This window comes from Leopardus geoffroyi, chromosome C1 (genome assembly GCF_018350155.1).
Source record: "Leopardus geoffroyi isolate Oge1 chromosome C1, O.geoffroyi_Oge1_pat1.0, whole genome shotgun sequence".
NCBI lineage: Eukaryota > Metazoa > Chordata > Mammalia > Carnivora > Felidae > Leopardus > Leopardus geoffroyi.
This window is the reverse complement of record NC_059328.1, coordinates 25623220-25649790: the sequence shown is the minus strand read 5'-3', so window position 1 is coordinate 25649790 and position 26571 is coordinate 25623220. Positions and strand designations below refer to the sequence as shown.

Here is a 26571-nt window from a genome sequence, read left to right as displayed (position 1 = left end):
GCATGGCCTGGTCATGGAAGATCTTAAATGCCAGTAGACAAGAGGGAGCTATGGTAGGTTCTTAAGCAGGCTTGTCCCACCGGGGCCTTTTCCAGTGGAGAGAACTCACACAAAGAAAACCAGTCAGGAGAGGGGCACCTGGGTGGCTCGGTCATTTATGCGTCCGACTTCGGCTCAGGCCATGATCTCACGGTTCATGAGTTCAAGCCCGGCGTCAGGCTCTGTGCTTACAGCTCAGAGCCTGGAGCCTGCTTTGGATTCTGTGTGTGTGTGTGTGTGTCTCTCTCTCTCTGCCCCTCCCCTGCTCATGCTCTGTCTCTTCTCTCTCAAAAATAAATAAACATTAAATTTTTTTTTAAAAAAGAAGAAGAAAGAAAAACAGTCAGGAGTCTATTGTAGTGACCCAGGAATGAAGGGCTGCAGATGTGCAATAGTGGGGAATCAAGGCAAGGAGAAGCATAGCTAGAGACGATCCTGCCTTAGAGAGTCTTCAGTCAAGGGGAACTGGCTGAACGGATATGTTGCTGCAAGAGGTACATACAGATACTTGTGTATTTGCTGATGTACATAGGTCCTTAGACTCCATTCAATTAAAATTAAAGAAGTGCATTGTTTGCTATGTGCAAGTTTTTGAGCTCAGCCCTGTGCAAAACAAGGTCAGAAGAGCTCTTAGGGGTTTTGCACTATTAGGGGCACAAGTTAAATGTACAAATTCATCTTGCACATTTCTGCTAGAAGAAGCTTCTGGAAGCACACCTGGTCAGCTCACCTGCTAACCAGAAACCTTCCATGGCACCCACGTTCACAGAAGCTAAACATCTTATCCTGGTTTTCAAGGTCTTCGTGACCTCAACCTACCTCCCCAACCTTATTTCCCTCCCTTTCCCTTCAGTGACATCCCGGCAAAGCCAAACAACTGGTGGCTCCTGTGCATATCTATGCTCATGGCCTCGCTCTGTGCCTCTGTTTCCACTCTGGCCTCCCTGGAATGCCCCCCTTGCTCCAAAGGCTTATGTCTGAAATTCCCCATCCCTCAAAGTCAAGTACATGTGTCTGCTCACCCAGGAAGTCTTCCCGATCCCCTCTCTTGGACTCCTGGGAGTCATGTCTCCCTCTTTTGAACTCTCATTGCCTGCAGCCCGCGTTTTCCTTGACACTGACCACTTTGTGCTATATTTGTGCTCCTGCCTTACCTTCCCAGCCAAAGCTGCGGTCTCTGCCTCATTCATTTCTACAAGTCTCCCAGTTCTCAGCACGGTGCCCCCAGCACGTGGATCCAGAAGTATCAAGTGATGAATGAGTGAATGAATGAATGAATGAATGAAGCAGGAGTCAGGTACAAAGGGAACTATATGACTAGTAGATCCACAAGAGTCCCTCAGTAAATGTTAAGTGCACAATGAGTGAATGAGGAGTGTGATGACTTTTACTTTAGTGTACATGTGTGCAAATCAGAAGGCTTTCCTACCCTGGAACATCATTCATTCATTTATTCATTTATTCATGTAACAGCTGTCTGTCTGTTTATCACATGGCATTGTCTGGGCAGGGTGCTGGCATTGCATATGTGAATGAGACCCGGACACTGTTGGCAAAGAGGAGACATGTGTATGCACAGTGAGATGGAAAGATAGGGACGGATAGGGAGTGAAAGACAGGACAGACAAGAGATGCTATCCTGGAAAAGGTGAAAAAGCTGAAGGATGAAGAGGAAGTTGCCAGGTAGCCAGGGAGGAAAGCTGGTGGGAGGGGAAGGGCCTTCTAGACAGAGGAAGTGACATGACGTGGTCAGGCGCAAGGGCTGGAGCATCAGCTGCGATTTTGTGGCAGGAGGCAGTGATGGGCAATAAAGCTGGTGGAGCAGGCTGCCGCCCATGCTTGGAGGACCTTGGAGACCATGAGGCTGTGTTTGGACTTGTCCTGGCATCCTTATGGAGAATGGAGTGACCTGGGGCTGGGAGCCCAGTGAGGAGGCTGTCCCAGATCGTGGTTGGGATGAGAAGCCTGAACCCTGGCAGTGGCAGTGGGGGGTGGAGAAGAAGGGACGAATTCAGGAAACGTTGAAGTGTTCACACCAGCTGGTCTCACTCTCGTCAGGAAATATGGAAAGTGTGGTTTCTTCTGTTCCCCTGTGTTTTGTTGCATAACGTATGATACGTAAAATACACAGAGAAGTGGAAAGACCAGCCCGTGAGCACCTGCATGCCTGCCACCCAGGCTCAGCCACTGTGGAGACTCTCCCATATTGGCCTTCTCTTTGTTTTTGCCTTTATCCCCGTTTTGCTGAATCACTCGAGAGTACATTGTGGACATCACGGTACTTCATTCCTAAATACTTGGGCATGCATCTCCTAAAGCGGAGGGTGTGAGTCTCCATGGCGCGGCGGCATTAGCAGACCCAAGACAGGCAGCGTGATCCCCAGGAAGGAAGGTTTAGAACAAGGGCCGGAGGAGAACAGAGGGCCGTAGGAGCAGCTGACAGGCGAGCACAAGAAATCAATTATGGAATTCTGGGCAAGGGTGAGGACCGTTGTCACCTACAGGAATAGTGGGCACGGGGTGGGCTGGAGGGGAGACAGGAGGACCCCTTCCTGACCCTCAGGAAGAGAAGATCAAGACAAGGACACGGAATGTCCTCTGCAGGGTGACATAGCAAGGACTATAAAGTCATGGGGGTGTGCTAAATGTGTGTGTGAGGCCCCTACGATGGGAAACAGCAGGGAGAAGGTGAAGGTAGCTTTGGTCCACCCTCTAGAGAGCTTCTGGGCAGCCCACAGCCTCAAGGGAGCTGATGCCCAAGGAGCAGAGGGGAGCTCCCGGCTGCACTGAGAGCAACCAAAAGATGGAGATGAGAGACAGGACGCCTTTCCCTTTCTCGTTCGGTCCCCCACCCAGCTTGACTTTTCCTGACAGCGCGTGTGACGTCCACACACACATCGGTGCTCGTGCCTGTTTTCTGTCTCTCTTTCTGTCTCCCTCCCCCTCTTCTCTCTTTCTCTCTCTTTGTCCCCCTCTCACCTCCTCTCCCTCAGTGCCCCACACAAGCCCTTCACCTGACTAACCAGCAGCAAAGTGAAGGGAATTCATGATTAGACCCTACTGAAAACAAACACAAAAAGCCCTGTTTGTGTTTGAGTCCTTATTCAGAGTAAGATCTAGCTACTACTTTTATTTTTTTAATGTTTATTTATTTTTGAGAGAGAGGCAGCCTGCAAGTGGGGGAAGGGCAGAGAGAGAGGGAGACACAGAATCCGAAGCAGGCTCCAGGCTCTGAGCTGTCAGCACGGAGCCCAACACGGGGCTCGAACCCACAAACCGTGAGATCCTGATGCTTAACCAACTGAGCCACCCAGGCACCCCTAGTTGTTATTTTTAAAGTGGGAATATCTGTATAGGACGTTTCTATATAAAAAATAGACACTTGTTTTGAAAAATTCAAAATGCAGACAATAAAGAAATTTGTAGAGAGCAAAAGTCCCCTGAATCTGACTCTGTTCTCCTCCACACGGCCCACAGAAGAGAACCATTGAGATCAGTTTGTTCTGGTAATTCTTTTAGTTTGTATGCCGATAGATGCATAAGGCAAATGCAGCAAACGTGGTTTCTAAAACAAGATAATCTCCATGCATGGCTCAGTGACTCGCTTTTGATTTACTGTTTAATCCTGTATCATCATATTATTATGTCAATATATAGAGATCAGCCTCATCCCATTTGATGGCTACAGAGAATTCTGTTGGAGGCACAACTATAATTTATTTTTCTACTCCCCTATTAATAAAGTAAATATTTTCAGTTTTTCACCCCAGTGAATATCCTTACACATGAATCTTGGAACAGTTGTCCAATTATTTCCTTAGGATATATTCTTAGAAGGCAAATTTTAATACATGATCTCACATTTCCCTCTGGTCACTGTGGCAATTTACGCATCCACCAAAAGTCTGCCTCCCTGCACAACATCACTAGCTGCTGTCAATCCTGTCTGTGTTTCTCAGTTTGACAGACAAAATGATATCTAACTGTGTTGGCTGCTTCCCATTCTCGGTGTATTTTTCCTTGGGGGAGGTTTTTTTCTTTTCCTACAGAGGACTCAACTGGGTTGATTTTTAAATAGTGTATAATTTCAGTGTAGAATTCTTTTTAATCCCTATTTAAAATGTTCTTAAAACTTACTAAGTGGTGGGGTGCCTGGGTGGCTCAGTCGCTTAAGCGTCCGACTTGGGCTCAGGTCATGATCTCACAGTCTGTGAGTCCGTGAGTTAGAGCCCCATGTCGGGCTCTGTGCTGACAGCTCAGAGCCTGGAGCCTGCTTCGAGTTCTGTGTCTCCCTCTCCCTCTCTGCCCCTCCCCCACTCACGCTCTCTCTTTCCTTCAAAAATAAATAAACATTTAAAAAGTTTTTTTAACTTAGTGGTTATGTATTTCATATGATTTACTTGTTATTTTTACTGCATTGCACCCTTTTTACTTTTTGAACTTTTGTCTTATTTATGTTCCGTGTATACTCGAAGAAAGTGAAAAGAGCACAGGGTTTTTGTATATTTCTTTTTTTTTAAATTAATTTATTTATTTGGAGAGAGACAGAGACAGTGCGAGCAGGGAAGGGGCAGAGAGAGGGAGAGAGAATCCCAAGCAGGCTCCACACTGCCAGCACAGGGCCGGCTGTGGGGCTCGAACTCACAAACTGTGAGATCATGACCTGTGCCGAAACCAAGAGTCGTACGCTTAACCGACTGAGCCACCCAGGTGCCTATATACACATATATACATGTATACATATATATATACATATATATGTATATATATATACATATGTATATACGTATATACATATGTATATATATACATATGTATATACGTATATATATGTATATATATACATATATATATATATATATCTTTTCCACCAAACGTATTATGCTCTTTTTCAAACAAAACAGATGATGCGTCCTTATTGTTTTCTTTCATTTTTAACTCTTCCTATTGTCAGCTGATTTGATTTAATTGGCTTTGTTTTTCCTCTAGTGATTTGAAAGTTCTGTATCCTAGTTTTTTTTGTTCTGCCAGCGATCTTGTGTTTTCATTAATTCTGTTTTCAACACTATTCATCTTGCTCTCCTTTATTTTGGGAATCTTGTTGTTTTCATTTTTATTTTAAGGAAGCTATTCTTTTTTGTTTTCACATTGCCCTTGACAGCTTACTTTTGTTATTTCTATGTATTACCGTCTTGCACCTCCCTGAAAATACTGTTTATGTTCTGTTTTACAATGCCTCCTATTTTTTCCTGCATTAACTGCATCTTTCAGTTGGACCATTTAATCTGATTAATCAGCTGGATTCCTCTGAGGAGCCAATTCTCTTTACATCCCCAGGGGTTTTGTTGTTCATTCAACATCGAGTTGCAGCTCAGAGCTGGACTCTGGCACCAGACTGCCCGCCACTCTGATGAGCCGTGTAGCTTGGGAAGGTCTTTAAGCAGGCACTCTGGGCCTCTGTTCTCTAAGCTGTAAAATGGTGACTTAAGACAGTACCCATCACCTAAGGTTACGATGAGGTTAAGTGAGTTAACATATCTAAGCACTTGGAACAGTGCCTGGCATGTAATTCCCAAGTGACGAGAAACCCCTCCTGGAACTGGGAAGGCGGTTCGTTTTACTCAGATGGGGCCCCTCAGCAAAGTAGGTTGTAGTTCACCCCTGAGAGTCCCAGGTGGTGGGTGCCATGCTGCTGGTGGGAACAGGTGTCAGGCGGGCTTCCCCTTGGTGTCCCAGATGGGACACAATGTGGGAAAGCCCACAGGCCAATCCAAGGGACCATCCCCCGGGGCACAGACAGCAGAAGGCCTGCAGACACCTCTCCTCAGCCTGCCCTTGGCCCCAGCCGAGCACTGGAGATGATCAGAGGGATCTGTGGTCAACCTCACCCCAGCAAGCCGGGCAAGGAAGGACAGTGGGTAGCTGCAGGGATGGCCCTCAGTCCTGGATGGGGTCCCAGCAGGAAAATGGGCCCTTCTTGGGTGTGCAGGACAAGCATAGGCTGGCAGTCAGATTCTGCCCTGGAACCCAGGGGCGTCTCCAGCATTTGGTAGGTGTGTTTTCCCCTGAGTACCAAGAATCGGACAGGCTGACCAGTGAACTCCATCCAGGCCTGACAACCAACAGCAGGAGAGCAGACTGTGCTGCACCCTCCATGTCACTCTTCCTCGTGTGGTCAGTATGTAGAACGTGGAATTTCATCCCCTATGGATGAGACGCCTTCTCAGTTTCCAGTGTTGGGTTAGAGTTTTCCCTGTTATAATCAGTGGACCAGCTCAGAGAAAAATTGAAGAGAGGGAAGCAAAGCCGTCTGCTCTTGGTCCTGCCCTCTACCTAACATTTATCAAACACGTACCTCGTACCACATTCTTGATCAGTTATTACTGTCCCCATTTTACAGATGAGACTGTTGAGGCCCAGAAAGGGTGAATATCTCACAATTACCCAGTGATGTGGGTTTCAGACCCTTTCTGTCTAGCTCCAAACTCTTCTCTCCCCAGTCTGTCGTTCTGACCCTGGTTTAGTTCCACTGAACAAAACACACATTGAACACTTTCTCTGCGCCAGACACTGTGCAGTGGGAAACACAACAATTACACTAAGGCCAGTCTTTGTCTTCCAAGGGCTCACATTCCGTGGGAGGAAATAGTCAAACGAACAGGTCCCTCCAAGACAAAGCAGAGACTGTGAGCAGGTGCAAGCCAAGTTCAGCAATGGAGAAGAGAGAGAGAGAAGGCCTGCCTGGAGGTGTAGAGGCGAGCATTCCAACTGAGGGGAAAGAGAGCAAAGGCACGAACACAGGGCAAAATGTAGCGTCTATCCACAAAAGAGTGCTCCCTTGACGTGGCTGGGGACCGCATGGGGGAGATGAGGTTGCTCGGGTAAAGAGGGCTCTCCGCAGGACCCTGCAGGCTAAGATGAGGACTCTAAATGGATTTTTCAGTATAATGAGAAGCCATTGGAATATTTTGAAGACAGTAACGACATTCAGTTCAATTAAAATACTTGGAGCATTTACTCAGTGCCAGGCGTTCTGCCAGGTACTGAGGGTATAAATATAAATAAGAAACAGTCTTTTCCCTTGAAAGTCTCAGTCGTATGGGTAGAAATTTCATCAGTTAGGAATGGAAGTAGAAAAACTGACTAAAGCTGGCTTCAACAGATGGAGGTTCACTTTTCTCTTGGAACGAGGATCTGAAGGTCCCGTCTAGACCCAGGGCGGCCGCTCAGGATGCTGTTGCCTTTCTTCTTGCTGCACTGCCCTCGGCTGTACCCTCATGCTCGCCTGGTTAGCTGCTGCGGCTCCACACCTTGTGTCTGTGTCGCAGTCTAAAAGAAGAGGGGAGAGGACAGGGCACAGATCTTTCTCCTTGGGATGGTTTGTGTATTTCTTCAGGAAGAATCACCATCCTTACAGACATCTTCCTACACTTTATTCATCAGGACTCGCCATGGATGCCCGGCTGGGAAAGCAGGAAATCAATTTTGTTTCGCTGTTACAGTTTCACTAGTAGAGATAGACGAGTTTTTGGAAATGGAGTGCAGATAGACCGTCCTACAGGGTCTGCTACAGATTCTAATATAATGCGATAAATGCTGTAGTAGAAGTTTGTACAAAGCACAACTGAAAAGCATTTGCAAGGGTAGTTCCTAATCCCAGGTAGCAGTTGGGGGCAGGGTGTTAGAAGAGGAGCTATTCTAGGTGCATTTGAAAGCATAGTAGTAGTTCGCCATGCAGGGTGGAGGTAACATGAAAGGGAGGAAGGGGTGAACGTACAGAACTGCTTCTGGAGGAACCCATTGTCTGATGTGACATGATGGTATCTCCATTCCTAAAAGAAGGTCACTGGTGGCAATGCCAAGGAGAAATTGTCTGGGAAACCAGGGAGGAGTCTAAGATAACTGTTTGAGAGGCCCTTGCTATATTCAGGAGAACTGCGCCTTGTTTCTGAGTACAAATCTGGCTAGGCTTACAAGCTATATGTGAGGGGCTACATGGAGGGGAAAGGGGGGAAGGGAGAAGAGACAGTCTTCTCCAGGTGTGCTTTCCCTAAAGAGATCTGGGGCCCATGGAGGGTGGAAATGCTGTTCTGGAAGCTTCAATTTCTGCTCTTAATGCTCATATTTGGCTAATGAGGATAGTTTGTTGATGTTTAACTGTAGGGATGCTTTTTAATGATTAATGCAAAGGGTGACCTGGAAACTCCATTCTTGGCTGTTGGTCACCAAGCAGTAGGATTACCGAGGGGTGGGAGGGAGGCACAGTTTTGATGAACCAGAACCCCTACCCAGTGGAGCTTGTCTTCCTGGGAGGAGCCTGAACTAGACAAAACATCTGGCTGCACCGGAAATCCGGACTCCCTGCCTGCGGTTGCATATCAATCACGGGGCAGCAATCCCCCGCTGCGGTCACTGTTGTTCCCCTTCAACAGCAAGTGGGCAGCTGGCCCAGAGGAGGCAGAAGGCACCAGAAGTGAAGCTTCTGTTCGTAGCTCTTGCCAGGAATCGTGGCCGCAGGTTTAGCTGCTTCCAGAAGGTTTGTTTTTGAGCCATGGCAGTAGTTAAACCTTCAACAGAGAAGGTCCGTGTACTTGCACTACAAGAGCTGACCTCCTGAAGGAGCTGAACAGATAAGCACATACCCGGCGGGGTGTTCCTTTGTCAGGCTTCAGGTTTCAACAAATCAGGAAATCGCCAAAAGGAGCTCAGAAGTTTTTTGAAGGAGAGGATATGGATAACCCGGTAGGTGTAAATGTGGATGTAAGTGTGGCGATGCTCTCTGGCAATTTAGTTTTCATGGATCACCTCTAGAAAAAAGAAACACAAATTACTTCAAATCATCCAAGAATAATAATCCAGCTGGGCTACACTGGATAGTTGAATTGGCCGGTAGACATCAAACTGACTGCCAGTTTACCATCCCAAAAAATGAATTCCAGGATTTCTTAGAGGGGGTATTCCACTTAACTGAAGAAACGTAGACTTCGTTGGACCAGTATAGATCTCCCCCCCCTCAAAAGATAAGGAAACCAGCAAAAAATAAATAAAATGAACTTGTATGATGCCACTTAACGCATACCATTCTTGAAAAAGAATCATTTCCCTAAAGAAATAGAAACATAGGTGCACCTAGGTGGTTCAGTCGGTTAAGCCTCTGACTTTGGCTCAGGTCATGATCTCAAGGTTAGTGAGTTCGAGCCTCATGTTGGGCTCTGTGCTGACAACTCAGAGCCGGGAGCCTGTTTCAGATTCTGTGTCTCCTTCTGTCTCTGCCCCTCCCATGCGCTCGCTCTCTCTCTCTCTCTCTCTCTCTCTCTCTCTCTCTCTCTGTCTCAAACATAAATAAACATTTAAAAAAAATTTTTTTTAAATGGAAACATATTTTGGGGCGCCTGGGTGGCGCAGTCGGTTAAGCGTCCGACTTCAGCCAGGTCACGATCTCACGGTCCGTGAGTTCGAGCCCCGCGTCAGGCTCTGGGCTGATGGCTCATGATGGCTCAGAGCCTGGAGCCTGTTTCCGATTCTGTGTCTCCCTCTCTCTCTCTCTGACCCTCCCCCGTTCATGCTCTGTCTCTCTCTGTCCCAAAAATAAATAAACGTTGAAAAAAAAAATTTTTTTTAAATGGAAACATATTTTCTGAAAAAATTTTACTATAGTAAACGAAAGAAAACGTAAACGGATTTATGGATAATGTTCTCATTGACATATGAGAAGTAGGGATGATCAGTAGCAGAAGATTGGATGATGCAGTGGGGGAGGGGAGATCCTGAGATAGAAGGCCAGTGATAGAGGCAAGCAAAGAATAAAAAAGAAGCTAAATACACAGGAACCAAAATCCACAAGAGCAGCATTTGCCTTGTAAAAAATAAAAGCATTCAAGTAAGAGACAAGCTGGAGGATCTGAGATTGCAGAGGAAAACTACAAGAATGTGGAAATAAATGAAAGAGGAATTGCCAAATGCAAAGGACAGAGTACCAACCAGGCGGCACATGTGGAGAAGAACGAGGAGCAAATGGAGAAAGGGGTAATAAAATACAAGCTGTGAGCAAAGTCCTCTGAGAAGGGGCAGACGATGGACCAGGGCTAAAGCATCCTGGTGAATTGAACGGACTCACTGAGTTCCAGGCAAAACTAATTAGATACAACTTGATGAACAAATCAAACAGTTCCAAGAATAATGAAATCCCGGAAAGCCTTTGGGAAAACACACCCACACAGGTAAGCACACCATCAATCCCCCTCAGATAAACAGTCATTTACAAAAAGCCACCACCACAGAGAATCCAGTCCTTCTAAAATCGCTTCCCCTTAACATCAAAGGCCGAAGCCAGTGGTGTTGTGAGACCCAAGAACCATTGATCCAGCCAGGATATAATATGCACAGAAGACACAGAAAATTGACACTCAGGCTTCTTGAAAAGCTTGCAAAGACATTGCAGCAGGCTGTATGATGGCCCCCAAAGATATCAGGTTTTAATGACTGGAGCCTGTAAACATTAGCTTACTTGGAAAAAGGATCTTTGCAGCTATGATTAAATCCGGGCCCTTGAGATGAGGAGGTGAGCCTGGATTCTCTCCAGGTGGGCCCTAAATGCAATCACACGGATCTTTATAAGAGGGAAGCAGGGGGAGATTTTATACACACAGAGGAGAAGACAGACACAGAGACTGGAACGATGGAGCCCCAAGCTAAGGAATGCCAACAGCCACCAGGGACAGAGAGAATTATTTCATGGGAATAGTGTCTATGCCATAATAAGGCCAACAGTCGTGGATCTTTATGTAACCTAACAAGGAAACATAAAATGAAATCTGTCATAAAGACAAGAAATTGACAATCATAGGAGACTTTAACACATCTCTTAAGTATAAAAAAAAATGTTGTACACCTGAAACGAATATAATATTATATATTAGTCACACTTCAATAAAAATAAAGAGAACAAAAACAGAATTTGTTTTAGGTGATTTTACCACTTATTGATTTTACACTATGTATCAGGCTCAGTGCCAGGTACCTTTATATGTGATTTCATCTACAATAATTCTCCTAGCAACACTGCTGGACAGATGCCCAGTTACTGCCATTGTACAGACAAGTAAACTGAGGCTGTGCAAGTTCACCTGAGTAGCTGTCATAGAACTAGATTTGAAGCTATGTCTTTGGCTCCCTAGCCACTGTTTCTTTTCCACTGTGCTACACAGCCTCTTCAGGAAGCATGAACCTTTCATTTTATGGAAAACACTTCTTCCAAGAAGGATAAAGACACATCTGCCCCTCACAGAATCCCCTGACACCTCCAGGGCAGGTTCTGGCTAATGACAGTCACGGAGCCTTCGTTTACAAGGTGCTGATGACGAGACGGAAACCAGTGCAAGGTCAGCCAGCAAGGAAGGGTGAGACACAAGGAATAGCCCAAGTCCTTCATCTGTATGCTTGCCCCAGAATGGAAACTGTGGCCGCATGGCAACTGTGGTTTCTTCAGTGACCAGAAGCTCAGGTTTATTCTCTTGCTCGCAGAAGTAACAAAAGAATCACTTTTCTATTGAATACCAGCTGGCCCCAGGAAAGAAGAGCCTTTCATTTCGCTCTAGACACCAATGCTTGCTTTGGGCTTTGGTCTGTCTTCTCCGCTTTTGCTCTTTGGATGGCAGGATGATTTAATTATTATTGTCTGCTATTATGATCATGGTTTAATTGTTGGTTTGCAGCTTCGTGACTCAGAAGGGGGCATTTTATAAAACAAGTATTATTTTCTTATTGTCGTTTCCAATGTCACTGAGGATAATTTAGGTTGCCTTCTCATTTGGGGGCAGGAATGATTTCTGACCCCCTTCCCCCCCGTAGCAGCCGTTCGTTTGTGTGCTGTTTTCTCTTGTTGTAAAAAGATCCGCAGTTAGGACTCGTATCTGTGCAGCATCCATTTGTTCATGGAGTGAACAGTTGTTTGGGAGTACCCAAGGCCCTTTCACATTCGGGGGCCAGTCAGAAGGCAGGTGAAATCAACATGTCAAGACGTTTTTGCTTATCTTTCTAATGTGCAACAGATACAGATGAACCACCTGTAAGCAGCAGGGCATGCGGTATCCAAAAAAAAAAAAAAAAAAACCCCAATATGTCCACATTTCCTTGGGACTGAGAGAACTGGGGACCAAATCCCAGAAGCAGGATTTGCCTGCGAAGTACAGGCGCCTGTAGTGAAAATCGAGGTTCTCCTAGCTTTTCAGATGGAGACTCTGGTAGAAAACTTCTTCCTGTCGTTGAGACCGAGTATCAATGAACCGTGCAGCCTTACCAGCAAAGTCTGGCCGGCTCTCAGTGGCGGGCTGGTGGGAAGAGGTCAGGGAGCAAGGGCCGGGTGGAAGAGGCCCTCCCCGGGGCACCTGCTACAGGGAGACTGCGGTGGGACTCTGCAGAAACGCCACAACAAAAAGGTGTATGGAGATCCTGGAACAGGGACAACCCCACAGTTGAGGGTGCCCTGTAGTTGAAGCAGGTGGCAGCCAGCTGTGCAATGAAGACCCAGCTCCAGAGAGAGCAGAGTTTCAGGGCAGCCCCCAGGGGAGTAGGAGAAAGAAGCAGACACCCAGGTTGTACCCCCCGGAAAACCAGATACCAGACTTAAGACCCTGAGACCAACTCGGGCCCCTCCTTTGGTGGGAACGGGGCTCCCCGCCCCTCTCCCCAGTCCTGCCCCATCACCATGGAAACTGCTGTCACTAGAATCACAGGGGCCACACCAGCCTTGTGTTCTGCACAGCTTGAATGATATTGCCATCATTGCCATTCCTCTGAGATTGTCTTCTCTCTTGACTTCTAGGGCTGCACCTGTTTCTGCTTTTCCTTCTAAGTCTTAGTCTTAGTTTCCATGGACTTCTCTTCCCCTGCTCATCCCTAAAGCCAGTGTCCTCCAGAACTCACTTCTCTGTGCACATCTCACGCTGGGCGTTGGGCGTGCTTGTCCAGACCCGCCCACCTGCACCCCATGCTTTTGTCCTCCTGAAGAACCACTTCTTTCCTGGGGTGCCCATCTCTCTAGCCATCCGTGTCCTCATGCAGGCTCTCTTCCCTCCCTGGCATTCCCTTTTCTTCTCACACTCCTCGTCCACCCCGTTCATCTGGACGCATCCTGTTCATCTGGCGAGACTCAGCTCCATTGTTCTCTTCTCCCGGGGGCCTTACCTCACCCCGTCTGCACAAGGTAGGGCCTTCTTTGTGCGCACCTTCACCATAATCCCCATCACACCGCATTTAGGGGTAGGGCTATGCCATATTCCCATCGGTGTCACCAGTGCCTGGTATGCTGTCTGCATCTAATACTTGCTATCTCTTGATTGAATGTGTGACTTTCAGTGTCTGTATGGGTTCAGAGAACCCACAAGGCTGGACTTAGTGAGTGAAGACCGTGGTTGCAGCCTCCCCACATCTCCTGGGTTTGGACCAGGCTGCTAGCTCTGGCCTGGAGTCTGTGCAGCTAGGTCCTATCTCTTTGGTGGTGATAGAGCACCAGCTGTACAGTTGTAAGATCCAAGGAGCTGGAGGTGGGCAGTAAAGAGAGGTGTCAGAACCCCCAGCAATCTAGGGGTATCTCCCTTAGCACATGGGATTTAAATTGCCTCTTGCCACATGACAGGCACTTGACCTGGGTAAGTTTGGTTGAACTATGGGTGTTCCTGAAAGATGGCGAACGGTTCATTCATTCATCAGTTCAACCAGACCAAGAGCTTAGTTTGGGCCAGGCCTTGTGCTGGGTACCAGAGATACAGAGATGAATGCGTCACAAACGTAGCAGTCAAGGAGCTCGGTAAGATAGGTAAGTCAATGGATGGCTCTGATACAGCAGGAGCACATAGGGGGAGCATCTCTCCAGACTGGGGCCATGAGGCGGATATGGGGAAGCCCAGGAAAAGCTCCCCACTGGGTGAGGGGCACCGACTGGTACACATCAGTAAGGTGGTGTATTCGTTCACTGGGGCTGCTGTAACAAGCAGAATGGCTTAAAACAAGAACAGACATTTACTTGCTCACAGTTCTAAAGCTTAGAAGTCCAGAATCAAGGTGTCAGTGTAGCTGTGCTCCCTCTGAAGACTCTAGGGAACAATCTGTCCTTCTTCTGGCTTCTGGTAGTTGCCAGCAACCCTTAGCATTCCTTGCCTCACAGATGTGTCACTCCAGTCTCTACCTCTGTTTTCACCTGGTCTTCTCCCCGATGTCCCCTCTGTGTCTCTGCATATAGTCTCCCTCTCCTTTCTCTTATGCAGACATCAGCCATTGAATTTAGGGCCCACCCTAATCCAGCATGACCTCATCTTAATTTGATTATATCTGCAACAATGCATTTATTTCCAGTTAAGGTCACATTGACAGGTAGAGGGGTTAGAACCTGAGCATATCTTTTTGGCGGAGACAACTCAACCATGGCAGGTGGTGTGAGGGTGCATGGGGGTAGGAACATTCCAGGCAGAGAGAAGTCTCTGAAGCAAAAAGATAAGAAGGAAATGGGTGAAGACAAGAGAGGCTTGGAGGATGGCAGTTGGGGCTCCCGGAAGACTTGGTGAGGGAAATCTCTGGTGCCCCAGGAGCAAGGTATCTCTAGGAAGGACTACTTTTCGCCTCTCTCCCTCCCTTCCCACCTGGGGGCACCGTGGGAACAGGGTCCTCAAATTGTTTCCAGTATTTCAAAAGCCAAAGAAGACTGATATTCACCTGCACAGGAGCCGCTCAGGCAACCCTATAGTCTGCTTTGGCCTGGAATTAGCCCTATCGATCACAACCTCTGATTAGCATTTTATAGACTTTGATTTCTATAAGATGAGAAAAAGTCTTCAGTAAGAGTCTTAATAAATGTGGTCAGTTTCACAAAGCAAGTCTTACCTGGCTCTCATCAAGGATTTCTAATACAAGAGGTCCCCAGCCCCCTGCTACAGCCCCCAGCTACCTGCCCTGCACCTGCTCTTGCCCCTGCCACTATTCTCATCTGGGCAGCAAGAGTGACCTTAAAGTGGAAATCAGATCCTGCCAGGCCTCAGCTGAAGAATCTCTCAATGAAACCCAAACTTTTCCCAGACCCTCAGGGCCCCACCTGACCTGGCCTCTGCCTGCCTTGTCTTGGGCCAGCAACAGCTTCAGCGACCTTTCTGTTACTCGAACACTCCAGGCTGGTTGCCTTAGGGGGCCTTTGCACACGCTGCCTTTATGATAGGAAGTGTCCTCCTACCTCCTTCTCTGCCCTGCTCTTCCCAGGGCTGGCACCTATGAGTCTCTCCTCTTGATTCCACATCACCTCTCCAGCCACTCTCTTGAAAGCGGGTACTCTGTCTCAGCACACTGCCTCCTTCACCGCATTTGCCACAGCTGATAATCTTTTAATGGGTTTGTGTATGTGGGAGTATTGCCCATCTCCAGAAACAACTGGAAAATGACACTCTGTCTGTCATCTTCACCATTATCTCCCCGCACCCAGCGCATGGGAGGTGTTTAAATAAATGAATGCAGTAAGAGGTCTGCACCTTCAGCCTCTATCCTTTTGACTGCTGAATTGCATTGTTTCTGCAGGCAAAGGACCTCGGGCTCCCTCCTCTTGCCTCCTGCTCCCACTTCTCCAGACCTCTTCAATGCCAAGCCCTTGACTTTATCTGATGATCAGATCGGCTAAGCTGAATGCAGAGAGCTGGCCTTTGTAATTCATGGTCTCAAAGATCAGCCCTTTAGCCCTGTGTATGATTCACCTGTAAACTATTGATTACTAATAGGGCCTCTCCAGCCCATGCCTGGCTCCCGGCCACAACCTCTCCTTTCCGGAGGCGCGGGCAGCATTACCAGGGAGAAGAGTGGGAGCACCAAAGTTGGACCCGGACTATAATTATATAATGTAATACTGGCTCACTCTCAAACCAGCCCTTGACCTTGGGCAAGTTACTCAACCTCTCTAAACCTCTGTATTCTCATTTTTAAAGATGGGAATGAAGCCATCTTTATAAGATAAAGATGGTTGTGTGGGCTAAGCACATGCAAAAGTGCTTTGTACACGGTGGTTGTTATATGAACAACCTCGTTTTCTTTCATTTCCACCTCGTCTCCATATTCTCTCTGCTTAGCTTCCTATCAGATGGCTCCCCCTGGGATTTCGATTCATTCGTTCATGGATTCATTCAGCCATTCAGTAATTCGCCCTCAGGGAGCTCAGTGGGCCTCTAACTCAAAGAGGACAAAGCACAAGTTCCTCTAGCTAATTCCGGAGCCTCATTATCTTTACTCTCTCAGCCCAGCTCTGTTTCCTAGGACATCCTGACGCCACTTGAACTCCAGTGTGGGAGTTGCCTCTCTTCCCAGCCCCTTGACCTCCCTCTGCCTTCAGGTCTTGTCTCATGCTATTAATCCAAAGAAAACACACTCCCTTTCATGCTGTACAGACTTCAAGCCTCATCAACTCCTTCCTTCCCCGACAAGTCCGGCCCAGAGCACCTCTCTTTCCCTCAAGCATGCACAGCAGCCCGCACCGCCTACCCCCTGGTCTGCTCCTGTGGTTGGGGTCAATTTCACAGTGCCTCGAGAAACGTAGAGAAAGCAGACAAGGAAGGGGGCAGTTGGCACAGCAGGGAGTACACCGGTTTGCTCAGCTTCCTGGGGAGCTCCTTCCTCTTTCCAGTCAAGTGCGGGGCCCCAGGCTTCCAGTCTGGTTCCTGCTGAACGCCTTGAAGGGAAGCCCATCTGTCTTTACTCTGCCAGAAACCCTCAGAGGGGTTGCCTGCCAGAGGAACTAGAACCCACACAGCTTCTGGTGTGGAGGACCTCCACCTAGATCTGTAAAAGGGTTTGCTCAGGAAATCCAGGAGATTCATTTGAATCCTGTTAGAACTAACTGATAGCTGAAAATAAGAAACACACACATCCAATAAGAAATATGTAACTAACGATTAAATCTCATTCACAATGGAGTTTTTAAAAAATAATTCATAGGTGCCTGGGTGGCTCCATTGGTTAAACGTCCAACTCTTGATTTCAGCTCCGGTCACGATCTCACAGTTGGTGAGATCAGGCCCCGTGTTAGGCTCTATGCTGACAGCGTGGAGCCTGCTTGGGATACTCTCTCCCTCTCTCTCTCTGCCTCTCCCCCACGCTCTCTCTCTCTCAAAAATAAATATTTCAAAAAAGAATTTAATACAAAGTATGCAAAAGAAAAACATGACAAAGAAGAAAACCATGAAACTTTACCAAGGTAAATGAACTAAGCCCTAAATAAGTTATCTACAGTGTTCCTGGCTGGGGAAAATAGCATAAAGATATCAGTTTGCCCAAATTGATCAATACATGTGTGCAATTCCAAAGTATCAGTGGGATTTTTTTGGAACTTGATAACTGTAAAGTTCGTGTCAAAGGATAAGTCTGTGAAAATAGCTAAGAAATTTGGGAGGGAGACTGGAATATGAAGAGGGACTTGCCCTGTAAGAATATCAAAATATGATGGGGCACTTGGGTGTCTCAGTCCGTTGAGCATCTGACTTTGGCCCAGGTCATGATCTCACAGTTCTTGAGTTTGAGCCCCACATCGGTCTGTGTGCTGGCAGCTCAGATCCTGGAGCCTGCTTCGGATTCTGCGTCTCCCTCTCTCTGTGCCCGTCCCCTGCTCATGCTCTGCCTCTCTCAGAAATAAATAAACATTAAAAATAGTATTTAAAAACAACCAGAATAACTTTAAAAACATAATATCAAAATATGAAATAAGAAAACAGAAGTAAGTTGAGGAGGCATGTTCATAGTACCACAAGTAGCATCCATATAGACAAAGGAGGAAGGCCCTGGAACTAAGGAGAGCGTCTAGAATCAGACTCATGACCAAACCTATAGCATTTCAAACCCATGGGGGGAGCCTGGATTATTCAGCGACAAGTGTCCTCCTTCCCCAGGTATTCATGAGCACCATCCAAAGTTGTCGGGCACATCCTAGGCACTGGGGCCTACCGTCGTGAGTAATACCTGCTCTCACACTCATGAAAACGGTCTTCTAGTTGGGGAGACAGGTAGTAAACAAATGAATAAACTAAGCACGGACTATAATAAATAGGAGGAAGTAAACAGAGCATTTTGATAGTCAAAACATGGGTGGTAGTGGGACAGTTGAGTGTCCATTTGGAAACATAATGAACCTGAAAACCTCAAAAAATAGAACTAACAAAGTCTGGGGAAATATTAAAGTTTTGCTGTCCAATCATTGTGGGAAGGAGCGGATTTGCCCAAGCATAACATGACCCCCAGTATCCTTAAAGAAAAAGATTACCACACTTGATTATATAAAATGAATAACCCCTACACCGAAATAGACACTGTGGACAAAATTTAAAGGGCAAAGAGATACCAGACGCCAGGAGAAAATATTAGCAATGTATGAAAAACAAATCAAAAAGTATAAAAATAATAAATAAAAATTATACTAGAGTTACTGTTAACTGTAAATAGAATTTTAAAAGACAAGTAACTCAATTAAGATGGGTAAAGTTTGTGAAGACATACAAATGGCCAATGAATATATGCAAAGATATGCAACCTAACTAAATTATCTAAACTTAAAACACCAGTGAGATTCCATTTTGGCTTAGCAGATGGGCAAGTATTTAATATAGAATATATTTACAACATTGTAATATCTGATGTTGATGAGGTAAAGTTTAGAGAGAAGAGTCTTATGAATGCTGTTTAGTGGGAATATAAATCAATATGATCACTGAAGAGAATAATTTAGCAGCATTTATCAAAAATTGTTAAGTATGACCCATCTTCCCCCCAAAATTCTTGCTACAATCAACTGAAATATTAACAGAAGTGTGCAAAGCTACCTGAAGATGGGAGCACTCCTTGCAGTCTTTTGTGAGATAGTAAAATATAACCATGTCCATTTTTGTAGAGAAAAAAAAATGAACTGTACATATTAGGTACATAAAAGAGTCTTAAGTGAAAAAAGTGACATGAAATTATGTAAAATATGGTCCCATTTGGGGGGGAAAATGCAAGTGTGCAACACTGAAAGTCTGGAAGGATATACATCAAAACTAATAGCAAGTAAAAAGCTTTGGAGAACAGATTGGTTTGTGTAAGAAAGAGACTTTTTAAAAATTCAGTACATCTATATATTGTTTGTCTTTTTCTGCCTTGAGCATGTCTTATTTTTATAAGTTAAAAAGAAATTTTTTAAAGGAGATAGTGATAAATGGATTAGATCCTAGAACAGAAAAAGGACATCAGTGGAAACACTGGTGAAATCCAAATAAAGTCTGGAGCTGAGTTCATAATAATGCACTGATTTGGTTCCCTAGTTGTGACAAATGTACCCGGGAAATGTAAGACATGAACAATGGGAGAGAGAGTGAGAGGTCTATGGGAATTCTCCATATTATCTTTGCAACTTTTCTAGAAGTCTAAAACTGTTCCAAAATAACAACTTGATAATAAAAGAGATTGAGAGAGAAGAGAGTCACCCAGACTAGTAGTCAAAGTAGCTTTGACAACCAGAACATTTTGTCCTGGAAGAATTCAGGATTCCTACTCAGCTACCCTGCTCTGGGAGCTCTGTCTGTGGCCTGCAGTCACCCTCCACATGGAAACCCCTGCCTGGCCTCCTCGAATCCCTAGGGATTATCTAAACCAAGCCTATGTGTAGCCAATATCCTGAGTTCTGTTCCTAGAGACCAAGAAGTAGGCTCACCCCTCTCCCCACCACAGCTCTGTCACCCCAACAACCCCTTACCTTTACCCGCGCCCACACACACACACACACACACACACACACACACACACCTCTTTTCCTAAGACTTAGTTTTGTAGAGCAGATTTAGTTTCACAGTAAAATTGAGACAAAGGTGCGGAAATTTCCCATTTGCCTCCTGCCCCCACACATGCACAACCTCCCCCACTGTCAACATCCCACACGAGAGTAGTACATTTGTCACAAATGATGAGCCTACACTGGCACATCATTATCACTCAAAGTCCGTAGTTTCCATTAGGGTTCACTCTGATGTACATTGTATAGGTTTGGACAAATGTACCATGAAATGGATCCACCAGTATAGTACCCTAAGAGTGTTTCCACCACCCTAAAAATCCTTTGTGCTCCACTCATTCATCCCTCCCAGCCATCCGGCCCCTGGCAAGCACTTATTTATTTATTTATTTATTTATTTATTTATTTAACCATTCCCATAGTTTTGTTTTTTCCAGAATGTCATATAGGTGACATATGTGAAGCTACAATGTGAAGCTTTTTCAGAATGGCTTCTTTCACTCAGTAGTATGCATTCAAGTTGCCTCCATGTCTTTTCATGCCTTTTGAGCTCATATATTTTTAGCACTGAATACTATTCCATCATCTGGATGTGCCACAGTTTATCCGTGCACCTACTGAAGGAGATCTTGGTTGCTTCCAAGTTTGGGTAGTTACAAATAAAAGTGCTCTAAACGTCTGTGTGCAGGTCCTTGGACAGACCTAAGTTTTCAACTCCTTTGGGTAAACACCAAGGAACATGATGGCTGGATGGTATGGTAGGAAGAGTGTGTTTACTTTTGTCAGAAATGTCCAGACCATCTTCCAAAGTAGCCGTACCATTTTGCATTCCCACCAGCAATGTGTAAGGGTTCCTGTTTCCCTCCTCCTCAACACTTGGTGTTGTTGGGTGTTCCGGCTTTGGGACATTCTAAGAGGTCTGCCGTGGCATCCCTTTGCTCTTTTCATTTGCATTTCCCTGGTAACATGATGTGGAGCATCTTTTCATCTGCTTATTCCCCATTTTATGTATCTTTGGTGAGGTGTCTGGTAAGGTCTTTGGCCCATTTTTAAATCAGAGTTATTTGTTTTCTTATTGTTGACTTTTAAGAATTCTTTGTATGTTGGGGCATCTGAGTGGCTCAGTTGAGCATCTGACTTGGTTTCAGCTCAGGTCATGATCTCAACGATTCATGAGTTGGAGCCCCACTGTCAGTGCAGAGCCTGCTTGGGATTCTCTCTCCCTACCTCTCTCTGCCCCTCCCCCACTCACACTGTCTCTGTCTCTCTCAAAATAAGTAAAACTTAAAAAAAAAAGAATTCCTTGTATATTTTGGATAACAGTCCTTTGTCAAATGATGTCTTTTGAAAATATTTCCTCCCAGTCTGTGGCTTGTCTGCTCATTTTCTTCATTTTCTTGATGTTGTCTTTCGCAGAAGAGAAGTTTTTAATTTCAGGGCAGTGGAGCTGATCAGTGGTTTTTTCCACGGATCATGCCTTTGGCATGTTATTTAAAAGTCATCCCCACACCCAAGGTCATGTAGGGTTTCTCCTATGTTGTCTTATAGGAGTTTATAATTTTATGTTTACATTTAAGTCTGTGATCCATTTTGAATTAATTTTCATGAAGGGTTTCAAGTCTAAATTCATTTTTTGCATGTGGACATCCAGTTGTTCCAACACCATTTGTTGAAAAGACTGTCTTTGCTCCTCTGTCAAAGATCAGTTGACTGTATTTACATGGGTCTATTGCTGGGCTCTCTGTTCTGTTCCATTGACCCACTCATCTATTCCTTCACCGACAGCATACCACCTTGATTACTGCAGCTTTGTAGGAAGTCTTGACATCAGGTAGTGTCAGTCTCCAGTTTCATTCTTCTTCGATATTGTGTAGCTGTTCTGGGTCTTTCACCTCTCCATATAAACTTCAGGCTCAGTTTATCAATATCCACAAAATGACTTTTTGGGATTTTGATTGGATCTAGGCCTTCTCGGCATCCCCCTCACAGTCTGGGAAATGGATGTGGACTCAGGAGTGATGTCTGGGGACTGTTGTGTGCCGTGGAGGGACGGGTGGGGTTCGACAGTGGCAACATGAAGCTCATAATAATAAGCTGCACAAAAGCCACACCCCACCACCCCTGCCCCACTGTTAGGGACCCCCAGTGGGAGGAGCAGACTGGATGGAAGCCGTGCTGCCGGACACTGCTTTCTCTTCCTTCTTGCAAGTCTTTCTTAGGTTTACGACCTTCTCTGACCGGAAGCCCCTGGGAAGAAGGTGCTGGGCCCAGGGTGACTGCCTGCCTCTTCTCTCCATTCAGGCTCCACTTCCTGGTGTTTGACACGGAGGAGGTCCATGACGTGCTACGCATCTGGGACGGGCCTGTGGAGAGTGGGGTTCTGCTGAAGGAGCTCAGCGGTGCAGCCCTGCCCAAGGACCTACACAGCACCTTCAACTCGGTCGTTCTGCAGTTCAGCACTGACTTCTTCACCAGCAAGCAGGGGTTTGCCATTCACTTCTCAGGTCTGTGCTCACTTTCTGCCCATCCCTCTCCATCTGTCCTGCAGCACAACTCCAGCCTCCCCCACCAACCCCTCTCCGGTGCCTCCTTTCCTCCATCCCTCCCCCACTGTGTGGAGATATTCATTGAGCAGGTGCTATGTGCCTGGGACCCGGTTAGCACTTGTTCAGATATCTGTGCTGAGCTCACTCGACAGGCGAAGACAGGCGGGCAGCCTAAGAGACACTAACATGCAAATTGTTGAGTATCTGGGGGGCGAAATATAAGCTATAATGCTCACCTTGGAACATCAAGGAAGATGTTCCAGGAAACACAGTGTCCAAGCTCAGACCAGAAGCATGAGGGAAAGGCAGTGTTTCAAGGAGGGGGTAGTCGATGATCATGTGGAATTGGAGGTGCCATGGAGTAGGACCTGGGGGCATCTCTGGGTCCCTGTTAGATGTAAAAGAGAGAAAAGGGCATCCTAGGTGCCAAGAGCATGTGCACAAGTAGAGAGGCAGGATAACAGCTTCCAGACATGTAGGCTGAAGCAAAGGGAGTGTGGAAGGGGGCAGGCAGGCACGAGGTGACGGCGATGTGGGGCTCGATCATGGAAAAGCCACTCTGACATGCCTCACACGCTGGTTCTTAGTCTAGTGCAAATCTCCATAAGGATGGGGAGCCAAACATGAGTGATCTAAATTCGATTAATTATGTACTATAGTAGCCAATTATGGAGGAGCATAACAAAGAGCTACCAAAAATGGGCAATGCTCAACATCCAAGTCCCAGTATTAGATAATTCATGTATTGGTCCTGCCTCCCCCTGTGATGCATCGTCTCATCTCCTCTGAAGTGCCTCTTCCGTCACTCATTTCCCTGCACGAGTGACTCTGCCTCGGTTTATGCTTATGTTTATTATACAGCAGCTGTCTTCATTACCATCTCCTTACTCCACTGTGTGTGCGTGTTGGGGGGTGGTTTCCATGGTGATTCCGGAGCAAGCCTATGTGGCACCCCTTGCCACGGCTTTGCCTCCACAGTCTCACCTGGTTGGTATACTGACTAAGGGTGGTTAGGTATATTTCTGGCACCAGTTAGGCTGTAATGGTGTCACAAACCCTACTTCCAGCTCTTGTGTGCATCTGTTTTCCCCATGGAGATGAGCATTCAACAGTCTGTAGGGGAGATGAGGGTCTCCAGGATTATGTTCCTTTATACTCATTAACTTGCCCGATCAACACTCATGCAAGCGTCCAGCCTAGCAAGGAATAGCTCCTTGCAGGGCTCATTGGGAGTCTTCTTACTTGAAATCCTGGTACCCATTTGTCAATACCACAGAGACTCTCTGGGGACCATGGAGTAACGCTGATCTCATCTGAGATTAGGTTCCCACCACGGGGCAGCAAGGGAATCATTTTAGGTCAGCATTTCCCAACATCTGTTCCCTGGAGTTCCATGGACTGTTAATTGACGTTGCCGGAAAAAGAACTTTGCATGATCAAGCAACGTTGAAAAGGTGCTTCGGTCAAGGCAGACCTAAAGAGGCGATCTGTAATTTGGGACCCCTGAGAACTTCTAGTATGCTAAGGCAGGTAAATTCAGAAGGTATCTATCTAGTGGGTCACAATTCCCAAACATATTTCACCATGGATGACTTTTTCCTAGACCATCTCAAGAGACTAGCATTTTACAGGACAGACTTTGGAGACTGCTGGGATATGCTATAAAGGATCCCCCAGAAGTGAGGAGAGAACGCTAAAGAGACAGCTCAGTCCACTCTCCGGGGAAAGGAGGACCATGAATAATTAAACCAGACATGTATTTTTCTCTGACTGTGCCCCAGCTAATGGTTATGGCTGGGGGGGAAAGAAAAAAAAAAACTCCTCTTAATTGCACTGAAAATTCCCCCATAGATTTGCATGATCTGACTTCCGCTGCACGTGCAGTGTGGCCACATGGGACAGAGTCCCTCGGCACTCTCGTGAGCCGTGCCTCCGCCCAGCAGCCCATTCTGCTTCCTCATGCCACTCCCAGCCCGTAGACATAAAATTCACCCTTCAAGGTTCCTGTCAGGTGCCACTTCCTCCTAATCTCTCCGTTCAGAATAAATTGCTGTGGCCTGTGGCACCCCTAGCACATTACTTCTGCTTCTTCAGCACATTGTCAACTCCAGACACTCTGCCTTGGCTTGGAGGTGGCCACCTACTTGCCATTTCACAGGCAGCTCTTCGAGAGTCAGGGCCAGGTCCTGCCTTCAGACTCCCCCACAGTGTAGGCCACAGGTGCTCACACACTGCTTCCTGAATTAACAGCCACGTGACCACCTGAACGCACGAATGGCTGGTTTTCTCTAATGCAAGCGTGTCTTGAGACAAGATGTCCGGAGCCTCGCGTAGGTCTGCAGAGAGGGGAGTGGGTAAAGCTATCTAGCCTGGGCTCCAGAAAGGCTGAGACCACCTGGCCCAGGGTCTGGGTGTAACTGAGGTTCAGGAAAGGTCACCTTCCCTGTTGCTGCCATCAGTGAGCAAATACCAGGACTACTCTGGGGAAGGGAGAATGGCTCACCCCATGTTAACTTTATAGTGTGTGTTTGACGGGGGATTGTACAGAAATGCCAGAGACGATTAGTGCAGGCTTGGCTTTATTAAGTAAACATGACTGTGTAACATCTAACATCCTGTCTGAACCACGTGGATCCAGCGTTTCCCCAGGGCTTTGCCAAGCAGCTCGAATTCAGGAGCATTCAGGAGAGAAAGTGGGAACAAAGAAGGTCAGGGAGACCCTGAAGGAGAGGGAAGCGTAGTCACTGCCACCCGCTGAGCCGGCTCCACGCTAAAGCACTCTGCTAATACTTTTCACGGAAACCTTAGAATATGGTGGCCATTATTAATCCATGTTGCAGACATGGGCTCTGGGGCCCAGAGAGGTTTCTCATACAAGGTCATCTAGTGAATAAGCAGCACAGACTGGATCAAAACCCCCGTGTCTGATTCCCAGACCTAGGCTCTTAATCATTGCACTCTGTCGCCTCCCATATAAATAATCTTTCTGAATATGGTCAGAACAGTGAGCTATTTTTCTTCCAGGGAATCATTTACATGTGTACAGCACACTGTAGAGCTAGAGATGAAAGCTAAGTCTGTTTTTAATTGGGAAGGAAGAAGATTGATTCTTATTTGACTTTATAAATAAATTCAGTAAGTGTCAGATGGTGATGATTTGTTCATTTATTTATTCATTCAACAAATATTTACTGAGCATGGCTGTGTGCTGGGTAATGTTCTAGGCCCTGGGGAGACAGTTGGAAGCAAACCAGCCGAGGTTTCTGTTCCCACAGAGATGCACAAGTGATATACAATAAAGAAGCAAACACGAATTAGCAAGATTATTACAGATTGTGCAATGAAACAAATGAAACAGGATAATGTGACAAAATTGGTGGAAGGGGGTCAAGATTTGAGCCCAGAAGAATGCGATCAAAGAGGCCTGTCTGAGGAGGTGATATGGGAGCTAAAAACTGAGTGACAAGATGGAGCTGGCCCAGGAAACTCTGTGGCACCTTCGTTCTAGGCAGAAGGGCCAGCAGGTGCAAAGGTCCTGGGGAGAAGTGGGGAGGGGACTGAGTTTGATGTATTGGAAAATTTTACAGACATGGCTGGAATATAGTAAAGCATATGTAAACAAATGAGCATGCCCATATTCTAATAAAACTTTATTTACAAGAACAGGCATAGAGCCAGATCTGACTGTGGGCCCTAGTTTATTGTGTATTGTTATTGGGTATAAGGTATCGGATACTCTAACTCCAGGCTCGTCCACACAGTCCTAGATCTTATAATGGGTGGTATTGGTGTGTACAGCTGCCCTGGGTGCGGGCTTCTCGAGCGTTTCCATTGAAAAGAGCAGAACGGAGTGCATGTACATCCACCTGCAGATCTGGAGGCTGTTAAGAGGCTAAAATCTTTTTGAGGCTTCACGTTTTTGCTGAAGAACTAATGTGAATTCTACGTTCTACTCCACAATAAATTCCTTTGGTTTTGTGCATGTTATTTTTCCCAAAATTTTGGGGTGGGGGAACTGACCCTCCAAGCAAATGACCATTGTGCATCCTGTGGCCTGCAGAGCCTCCTGTCCCTGGGTCCGGCTGACCACAGTCTGAACAATGACACAGGTGGGGTCTGTGTAGGCAGCTGGAGCTTGCAGCTGTCCCCGATTCTTTCTCTGGACTTTTTCTTCCATCATGTCCTTTGGTGTGTCTTCTCATGCTG

At 46.4% G+C, this 26571-nt stretch overlaps 1 protein-coding gene across 10 annotated transcripts in view; it reads left to right on the top strand.

The window, feature by feature from the left end:
• The window catches only part of CSMD2 (CUB and Sushi multiple domains 2), a 610060-nt gene that overhangs the window by 429908 nt on the left and 153581 nt on the right, over positions 1 to 26571 (top strand). For all 10 annotated transcript variants that reach the window (XM_045476609.1, XM_045476606.1, XM_045476605.1 and 7 more), the window contains one exon: positions 22121 to 22323. In XM_045476609.1, the coding sequence (XP_045332565.1) occupies positions 22121 to 22323 (203 nt within the window). The remainder of the gene's footprint in view (positions 1 to 22120; positions 22324 to 26571) is intronic.